Source organism: Oncorhynchus kisutch, linkage group LG5 (genome assembly GCF_002021735.2).
Source record: "Oncorhynchus kisutch isolate 150728-3 linkage group LG5, Okis_V2, whole genome shotgun sequence".
NCBI lineage: Eukaryota > Metazoa > Chordata > Actinopteri > Salmoniformes > Salmonidae > Oncorhynchus > Oncorhynchus kisutch.
The window spans coordinates 34,607,263-34,617,725 of NC_034178.2; the positions used below are offsets into that span (position 1 = coordinate 34,607,263).

Genomic DNA, 10,463 nt, shown 5'->3' on the forward strand with positions numbered 1-10,463 from the left:
TGAAAGCCTTGTATAAACAAATAGCATTTATTCAATGAAAGACAACAACAAAAGTAATGTTCCCAGTGTCCTTTTGAAAAGGCAGTATTCCAGTAAGTCTTGCCTTCTTTATGATTTTGGTCATTGATGTGCTCCAATTTGAATAATCTGAACACAGGCCATCACATCAGAAATAATCTGGAATATCAAATGAATATCTAAAGAGAGCTGTAAAATTAAACAGTGACAGTTTTACATAAACTGGATTTGTTTCTCATGTCATCTCTCCATATCAAAAGTTATTTTCTCCACATCAAACGCTTCAAATCACCCGACAAAATATAGTGATAATTGATTGCTCTTGCAGAGCAAACAGAAAAATAGCACATGCAGAAAATCATCTGAAAAAAAGAACACTTGCTGAATTTCATACGTGACCCACAAAACCCACTCCCCCACTTTAAAGGCAATTCTGCCACTTTTCAACCTCATAATTATCACCAGCACCAAGCCAATGTCTACATACGATATGTGAAAACAGCACGTTTCTATGATCTGTGGTTAAACAGATAAGGTCCTAAAAAAGACTTCTCTGTGACATCACAGGGTAGGATTAAAAGTAAGAGAAACGGATTTTCTAAACCTGCAACAAGTTTCTAGTCAGAGGGAGGGTATTTTCTTGCTCCACACATTGCCGTATCTCACAGTGTTAGAAAATCCCTTTCTTTTTTATGTTTCAACTTCTGATGATGTCATCGCGTGTAACTTTTTAAATTTATATTTTGTTCTACAAAAAGTAGAAATACGCTAATTTCATATTTAGACACGGGTATTGTGCTTGAGATAATGACATGAGGTTTAAAATGGGTGGAATTGCCCTTGAAATCATCATCATATTAAGGGACTTCACCTCTGTAACCTCTGTGGCCTCGGTGAGACGGCTGTGTCTATGATGTAATCCAGGGTGGTTCAGACACTGGGCAGTGGTGGCGACTCTGTATCCATGAGGGGATCCAGAGGGGTTCAGACACTAGGTAACAGTATGATGTCTATGAGGAGATCCAGGGATGTTTTAAACACTGGGCAGCGGTGGCTCTCTTCTCTGGGAGGGGCTCCAGCATGGTGAGGAGGAAGGCACTGAACTGGACTGCCTGCTCCCGTGGCCACTCGTATTTATCCAGCAGGATCTCACACAAACTCCACGGCTTCAGCCTTGAGATGCGCCTCAGATGCCCTGTTAGCAAACAAGGGAAAGAGTCTTAGTATTGACTGAACAGAATATGTCAAATGAATTTGATAGTCATTGTGTGGGTGAAATTAAAACAAGGGTGATTCACATAAATATGAATCAGATGCTACAAGAAACCCTATGTGGAAACAACAGTTCACAAGTCATTGTGAATAAATATACCTTTGTGATTGAAATATCGCCTGGAGTTTCTCCCTGAGAGGGCAAACTGGGATGGAAGGGGTCCCAGCAACTCAATTATGTGAGCAATGTGATCTGAAAGGAGACATTGGACTGTGCTGGTGAAATAAATATTATATCATTTAATTTCTTTCCTTTTTTTTATGAGCAAGACCAATCACCAGGAAAAACACAGGACAGAGAGGAGAAAGGACAAGGCTTTACCTTCCTCTCGAGAGAAGTTGTCCCCTGAATGGGGTTCAAACAGATATTCTCCAGTGGCCAGCTCAAATGCCTGTATGGAAATGTTAAGAGTTCTTAGTAATAGATATTATGGACAGTCATTAGGGTGGATGTGGTGCTCCTGGGTTCTCACCATGCAGGCTGTGCTCCAGATGTCTGCAGGAGTGCCATAGCCAGCCCCAATCAGGACCTCCACAGAACGGTACTGACAGGTCTGGATGTCCTCTGTGAAGTGTTTGTACTGGAGAGCAGACATGAAGAATTAGCCCTCCATACTATGAGCAATTACTTGATATTAGCCTGTTGAATGTTATATTAATGTATTTTGTCATCTAAGGTACCATATTTAATACCTATACAGTACCAGTCCAAAGTTTGGACACACCTTCTCATTACAGGGTTTTTCTTCATTTTCACTATTTTCTACATTGTAGAATAAAAGTGAATCATGTAGTAACCAAAAAATTGTTAAACAAATATATTTTATATTTGAGAATATTCAAAGTAGCCACCCTTTGCCTTGATGACAGCTTTGCACACTCTTGGCATTCTGTCAAACAGCTTCATGAGGTAGTCACCTGGAATGCATTTCAATGAACAGGTGTGACTTAAAAGTTCAAAGTTAATTTGTGGAATTTCTTTCCTTCTTAATGCGTTTGAGCCAATCAAGGGTGTTGTGACAAGGTAGGGTTGGTATATAGAAGATAGCCCTATTTGGTGAAAGACCAAGTCCATTTTATGGCAAGAACAGCTCAAATAAGGAAAGAGAAATAACGGTCCATCATTACTTTAAGGCATGAAGGTCAGTCAATTTGGAAAACGTCAAGAACTTTGAAAGTTTCTTCAAGTGCAGTCACAAAAACCATCAAGCGCTAAGATGAAACTGGCTCTCATGAAGACCTCCACAAGAAAGGAAGACCCAAAGTTACCTCTACTGCAGAGGATAAGTTCATTAGATTTAGAGTTACCAGCTTCAGGAATTGCAGCCCAAATAAACATTTCACAGAGTTCAAGTAACAGACACATCTCAACATCAACTGTTCAGAGGAGACTGCGTGAATCAGGCCTTCGTGGTCGAATTGCTGCAAAGAAACGACTAGTAAAGCACACCAATAACAATAAGAGACTTGCTTGGGCCAAGAAAAATGAGCAACGGACATTAGACCAGTGGAAATCTGTCCTTTGGTCTGATGAGTCCAAATGAGAGATTTTTGGTTCTAGTCTTTGTGAGACACAGAGTAGGTGAACGGATTATCTCCGCATGTGTGGTTCCCACCGTGAAGCATGGAGGAGGAGGTGTTATGGTGTGGGGTTGCTTTGCTGGTGACACTGTCAGTGATTTATTGTGATGGTGTGGGGGTGCTTTGCTGGTGACACTGTCTGTGATTTATTTTGAATTCAAGGCACACTTAACTAGCATGGCTACCACAGCACTCTGCAGCAATACGCCATCCCATCTGGTTTGCGCTTCGTGGGACTATCATTTGTTTTTCAACAGGACAATGACCTGTTGGGCTATTTGACCAATAAGGAGAGTGGTGGAGTGCTGCATCAGATGACCTGGCCTCCACAATCACCTGGCCTCAACCCAATTGAGATGGTTTGGGATGAGTTGGACCGCAGAGTGAAGGAAAAGCAGCCAACAAGTGCTCAGCATATGTGGGAACTCCTTCAAGACTGTTGGAAAAGCATTCCAGGTGAAGCTGGTTGAGATAATGCCAAGAGTGTGCAAAGCTGTCATCAAGGCAAAGGGTGGCTACTTTGAAGAATCTCAAATATAAAATATATTTAGATTTTGAATTATTTCATACTTTTTTGGTTAATACATGATTCTATATGTGTTATTTCATAGTTTTGATGTCTTCACTATTATTCTACAATGTAGAAAATAGTAAAAGAAATTAAGAAAAACCCTGGAATGAGTAGGTGTCCAAACTTTTGACTGGTACTGTATTCATTCATATACATAATGTCTGTCAGATAGTAACTCACCACCCAGCAGGCGTTGCCCAGATCTGCAATCTTGATGCTGATTTCATCAGCATTCTGTGGCTTCAGAAGATTCACCAACATATCTGTTTCACTGAACCCTGAAACAAAATACAAGACAGATGGTGCAGATAGATATTATGGATGATGGATGTGCCGTGAGTGCTCTGGTGTAAAATGGATGCTATGTATGATGTATTACAACATAAATATCATTCATATACACTGAGCATATAAAACATTAGGAACACCTGCTCTTTCCATGACATAGATATGAAATGAAAGCTATGATCCCATATTAATGTCATTTGTGAAATCTACTTCAATCAGTGTAGATGACGGGGAGGAGAGAGGTTAAATTAAAGAAAGATTTATAATCCTTGAGACAATTGAGACATGGATTGTGTTTGTGTGCCATTCGGTGGGTGAATGGGCAAAAACGCGCTCAAGTTTCCCTGTGTATCAAGAATGGTCCACCACCCAAAGGACACCCAGCCAATTTGACACAACTGTGGGAAGCATTGGAGTCAACATGGGCCAGCATCCCTGTGGAATGCTTGGCACCTCGTAGAGTCCATGCCCCAACGAATTAAGGCTGTTATGAGGGCAAAAGGCGTTGCAACTCAATATTAGGAAGGTGTTCCTAATGTTTTGTACACTTAGTGTAACTTAATCATCAGCATATGCATGAAATACTGTAATGCAAATCATGAAAGTTCAATTGAAACACTGGACAGGTATTCTGACATATACTACACGGAAATATGCTGTGACAATATACTCTATACAGGGGGCTTCAGATCAAGACTGACCATGTGATGGTGATGAGGGCTGGTTGTCTCTCTGGGTAGAAGGATGCAACACTGTAGATTGTCTAGAGCAGTGAGACAGTGACGAAGCTGACTCCTTGCTGTCAGAGCCCATTGCTTCTTCATGCAGCAGGTTCCGTCTCCATGTAGTACGCACAGGACCTGAAGGCTTAGGGGGAGAGGTGGAACTGGGAGTGCTACAGGGAGTGGTGATATTGGAGAATGACACATGAGGTTTTGCCCTCTTCTGACGGTCAACTAAAGTGTCCTCGCCCTGTTGCGGCTGTTGATGTTTGTTCTCCTTCCTCGACAACCTGGCCCTCGGGATCCTGGAAACCTTCCCGGTCTATGAGCACAGTCACAGGACTTTGATGGGAAACTTAAAATGAGACGTCTCTCATTTTGCAGCATGTTAAATATATTTTAAACCAATCTCTGCAAATAAGGTACATTTCTTTAAATATTAGTACCACAAATCCCTTTTGCATGCAGTGCATGCTAATTTACAATGAATTGATCAAGGTGAACAATTTCACTACAAACACAAAGGTATAGTTATACATACTGAATGAATACAAATAGCAATTAGTCAACTGTGCATCTTCATTCAGAAATGCTGTTCATGTGCAAGTTAATGATTAATACACATTTGTTATAGCACACACACACCACTGCTGTTGTAATGGTTGAATGAGTAGAACACCTGAAACAATACTGTAACTATTGACAACAGCCAGATTCACAGATCAATGCTTTTCTCCAGAAGAACCTTAATAGGGCCAAGATTCAGTGAATCAGCACACACTCACAATGCCAAGGCCATCTTACCCAAACCCCAAGAGTCTGGAAAGCCACAGTCAACTTCCCCAAAAAGTTTGACACAATCTAATACCAAAATTATGATAGGAGGGGTCAGAAAGACATAGGTGAAAGATGAGGTCATCAAAAGATTACCAGAAACTATGTTTCCCCTTTGTAGCAATATGGTTGGTTCATGATTTGAGACAAGACAAAGAGTTGATTGCCATACCTGCTTCTCTCTTAGACTGGTATTTTCTGGCATCAGTAGTAGATGAAGAGATCAGCAAGGCACAAGAGAGCATGAAATCAAATCATAGAGAACAAAAATAATAACATTAGGTAATATTAAAATTTGACTCCTAATATTCAACATTGTTATTGCATCTCCATCTCTCTGTAACAAATCTTTAACATTTCCCTCCATCTAAAAAATAAAATACGTTTAAAAAAGACAAGAGGGAATTGTACTTAATGACACATGTATGTCAACTTGGAATAGAGAGCAATCCTAACCTGAACAGCTTGTGGGAGCAGGAGAAACTGGCAGCTCCTGTAGGTTGGTGTCGGCTGCCAGCTCCTGGACGTAAACATCATCCACTCTCAAAAGGATGTTCTCTGGCTTGATGTCTGTGTGGATAATCTTGCATTTAGTGTGCAAGTAATCTAAGCCCTGGAAAACCTGTGATATGAGACAACAATGGTGATATACTATGGCTACATGACACCAGGGAACACACAAAGGAGATCATCCTTTCACAAAAGCTGCTCTGGATGATAAAACGGTAGAGACGGGATATGGAAATCACAGGGGAAAGACACCACCTGTCTGAGGATGCTCTTAACGCAGGGCAGGGGAAGGCCAGTGTAGTTGGATTTGATGATCCACTTCAGCAGTTGGTGACCCAGCACTTCAAGAACCATGCATACATCTGACACATAGCTGAATTAAGGAGAAACCATTTCACTCAGATGTGCAAGTTAACATACGACACATACTGTATGAGAAATAGATCACGGGTAAAATGATAACATGTGGAGGACTTTTAAAAGGATACGCTCCCCATTGACTCCAGAGACCTTGAAGTCATCGATAAGTTGCACAACAGTGTCTCGTTTAGGGTCAGATGGGTCACTGTCCCTTACCTAAATGCAATTGATAACAGGACATAACTGGGTAGGAAACATGTGACGTTTCATTATCACCATTGTGCAACTAATAAAAGGCAATATTTCCTAATAAGCTTGGCTCTGGTTGATGAACAAGCAAGGTATTAGACTGATTAAGCCTATGTAGCAGAGAATAAAAGGCTGAACATGGATATACAATACTAACACATTTCAGAAGCTTGATCTCATCCAAACCAGTCTCTGTGAAGGTAGGAGCACTCTTTACCACCTTCAGAGCCACAAAACGCCTCTTCCTGCTCATACAAATAAAAAATGTGAATCACTTGCTTTAACTGTCATAATCACAATATGAAACCGAAGATCAATCAATAACAAAAACAATGTTATCAGTATACTGTTACTATTATACTTACTCAATGTCCCAGCCTAGCCACACAGTGGAGAAGTGGCCCCATCCCAACTTCTTCACCACCTGGTAACGGTCAATGAATATTGCTCCAATTTCCACCGGGTAGTATCCACCTACAATGAACATTGAAGCCTCTTTCCGATCAGCAATAAACTGTATAAAAACTCCTACCACACAATATTGTATTGTTATTTGGTGATATTTGGCACACTGGTGAAATACCTATACAGTAATCAGATGGATTCTCCTGTTCCTCATCATCTGATCCAAAAATCTCAGGTGAAGGGGGATATGATGATAATTTGATGGTAAGGGGTGGTTTGGGGGTAGGGTCAACTAGTGGTTTAGGGGTCAGGGATTTGTGGGTAAGGGATGATTTGGGGGTAAGCGGTGGGTTAGGGTTAACAGCAGGTAAACTGAGGGAAAGGGCTGATATTGCAGCAGCATATCTAGATGAAGGCACATTGGACATTGTGACAAGGGACACACAATAGAACAGGGAGCCGACGCCTTCTAGCCTAGACAGCACAGGTCATGCAAGTGTGGGGTTGAAGAAAATGGAGATGAAGATGGTACACGCAGAAGGCCTACGGCAAAAAGAAAAACAGACAAACTGTTCATTAAACACTTTCACACTATTATAAATTGACATCCTAAGCATTCATACATAGGATATATGAGGTTAAATCAGGCAACACAACGTGGCCAATGTACAGGTAACTGCCAAAATAAAGGAAACACCAACATAAAGTGTCTTAATAGGGTGTTTGGCCACCACAAACCCCTCTTTTAAAGTCGTGAGATCTCTTCTAGCCATGGTAGTCAAAACAATGGGCATTTTCATACATGACCCTAAGCCACTGATGCAGACCTTTGGACAATCTACATTTTAAAAAGTCTAATAAAATCCATGTAATATAGCTTACACCTTCACAATTAATCCATTATTTATTTTAGACAGGTCTAAAGAAACATGATATGAAGAAAATGTAGCCTATTTCAGAAGAATGAATAGCATACTCTGAGTTGTCCTTAATTAGTTCCTGATCTGGCTATGCCAAATGGCTGTGGGCTACACTAGTTCATTTAACAGACAAGACTTTCTTAGAATTCCGTGGCATTATTTAATATTATTTTGTAGTATGAAGAATACAATTGAACAAAGCTGAATAAAATAGACAGGATATTTTCTCCAACCGATTTGAGGGAGTGCACGCACACATGTGGCTATTCTGTTGAGCGGTTAACAAATAAATATGTACTCCTATATGCTTATTTATAGTTATTAATGTAACTTTAGTTGTTCTACAAACGCTGGGCTATATGTTTGGATTTTTAATACATTGTAAGGCTGAATGATGCGACTCTAATGATGATTTTTTTAAAGTTGCTTGAAAGACATGAGCTCTGCTTTGTTTTTTTTTTGCGCAGTCTGTACACTCTTTGTCAGTCTCTAAATTACAAATTGAGAAGAACTTGATTATGCCTCGAATTTCCCGGCAGCCTCCCCTTTGTGTGGCGATAATGCACCCTAAAATCAGAAGCACCGGGGACGCAACTTTGCGCGTCCTTATCCATACAGTATGTATGCCCGTTAGCCTCTGCACCCCTTGTAAAGAGGATTAATGTACTTCATTTTAAGAAGTTTTTTGGCCACTTTAGTTGTGATTACAAACCTTATCAAAACATATAGGCCTATGGGTTAGGCTACATGAGGTGTCCGACTCTGATTCGAAACAGTCACACAAAAATCTTGTCTTGACATATAATAAATAATATATGTGTGAAATTCGCTTTGATTTAGAATGGCACTGTTATTGGAGAAGCCCAATAACAGTGACTGAAAGGTCACGTGGAATTTGACTGCCTTCATGACTGGTGGCACACGGTGTTGCGGTAATAGGGTCACCACAAAAGCCCTAGGTGTGAATACTTATGTAAATTAGGTATTTACTTTTGATTTTCAATAAATCGGCAAAACATGTTTTCACTTTGTAATTACGAGGTATTGTGTATAGATGGGTGAGATTTTTTATTTTATTCATTTTGAATTCAGGCTGTATGTAACAACACAATTTGGAGTAAGTCAAGGGGTATGAATACTTTCTGAAGGCACTGTACTTCGTATTCCTCATTTACTGAAGTATTTTCCTTTATTTTGGCACTTACTTGTATCTACAAAAGAGTAAAGCCTATTCAAATTCTAAATTTAGTCAATCTTATCATTCTAGATACTGTCTGCAATTACATTTTCAGGGTCCAGTGAATGTGCAAGAGACAGTTTATTTTTAGCTGGGTTTCGATGAATGGCTTGTCAACTTAAATAGCTCTTCAAAGCTGGCCTGTAACTATTGACTGGGTGCATGCTCTCTAGCAGAGTCCTTCTTGTAAACATGTCACAACTATAGCTAGATAGGGCCGTCTGTCAAGTCATTCTCTCAGTCAAGTCATGAAGGTGTCAAACACAACCTCCAGTTTGAGTTGTTTGGTAAGACCTCAGCACTGCCAAGTACAGCAAACCTGTCCTCTAAATAAAACAAATGTTAAAAAAATGTAACAGATGATTTACATTTGTGTAACTGATTTATAAAAGTAACTATCTAAGGCAAAACAGAAATTAGCGTGCTAATAATAGTCGTTGGGTAGCCTGAGTCTGTTCTCGACAAAAGTTGTTTATATGTTGCAGTTTGTCATGTTTTGAAGCTGATATCAGCGAACAACTTCAAGTTCCTGGAGTTATTACATGGTGACATATTAAATAACAATTAGTTCTAAACTTTATTACTATCTGTAACTGTGAAATTATTTTTTAAATATTTACCCAAATACTTACATATAATAGTGAAAAACGGTGTCCTCCGATTTCTCTGGCAGCTGAGGGACCGTTCTTCCCCCGTCAATGTTTGCTCTGCGTGCCTGCCTGCTTGCGCATAAGCACAGCATATGTTCTGAAAATGACGTGAGCTGAGCTGAGCTGAGCTGTGCTGTGCTGGTGGCTGGCAGGACACTGGTTTCCACTTTCCACTAGAATCAGTGCTATTTAACTGGGTCTCCGCGGCCCGCTGTAGGGGGTTTCAATGTTATGAATATTGCTAGAAACAGAATACGTTCATTTGGAATTTCAAACCTACAAGTGTATGTGCCGCTGCCTGCTGCTAAGGTTTCTTAACTTGGACATGCATTTTTGCCAACAGATGGCTAACCTTTGTTTAACCAGCTAAACAGCTGCTCTTAGTGAAAATGTGTTTGGGAGTTATCTTTCTAGCTAATAGGCTATGTTAGAGTGTACAATTCCGCTTCCAATTATAATGTGGGGTGGTTAAAATAATGAAAAACGGTCTACCAAATCTATTAATTTTAAAATGTTGATTACTTCTCCGTCCCATTATCATTCACCTGATGAGAAAACATGATTGGGGTCACTGGTTTGCCTGGGCAATAAAAAAAAATTAAGACCACTGCACTAGATAACACAGCCAAAGTCAAATTGGCTATATTATAAAGATTCATGCTTTTTGGTCTAAATTTAAGGTTTGGGTTAGGCATAAGGTTAGCAGTGTGTTAAACGTTAGGGTTAAGGTTAGGTTTAACATTTTAACTCACTCATGCGCTCTTTCCCTCACTCACAAACTCCCTTCATGGGTGGAAAGAGTACTGAAATATCCTATTCAAGTACTGTGACTTTAATAACATTTTA

The 10,463-nt window shown here is 40.0% G+C and overlaps 1 protein-coding gene across 3 annotated transcripts; it reads right to left on the reverse strand.

Moving 5' to 3' along the window:
• Window positions 1–6: 6 nt before the first annotated feature.
• Window positions 7–9,716, reverse strand: LOC109890945 (SRSF protein kinase 2). 3 transcript variants are annotated; one of them, XM_020483113.2, is made up of 15 exons: window positions 9,600–9,707; window positions 6,989–7,353; window positions 6,771–6,879; window positions 6,563–6,650; window positions 6,285–6,372; window positions 6,052–6,158; window positions 5,743–5,908; window positions 5,459–5,484; window positions 5,257–5,313; window positions 4,432–4,774; window positions 3,623–3,720; window positions 1,764–1,871; window positions 1,613–1,682; window positions 1,391–1,483; window positions 7–1,213 (listed from the first exon to the last, which is right to left on the reverse strand). In XM_020483113.2, exons 2-15 carry the CDS (start codon window positions 7,236–7,238, stop codon window positions 1,029–1,031), a joined length of 1,788 nt encoding a protein of 595 aa, XP_020338702.1. In that variant the 5' UTR covers window positions 7,239–7,353; window positions 9,600–9,707; the 3' UTR covers window positions 7–1,028. The 3 variants fall into 3 exon arrangements, with proteins under 3 accessions (XP_020338702.1, XP_020338703.1, XP_020338704.1); XM_020483114.2 differs by lacking the exon at window positions 5,257–5,313 and having other exon boundaries at window positions 9,600–9,716; XM_020483115.2 differs by lacking the exon at window positions 6,989–7,353 and having other exon boundaries at window positions 6,771–6,933; window positions 9,600–9,668.
• Between the last annotated feature and the right edge of the window lie 747 nt (window positions 9,717–10,463).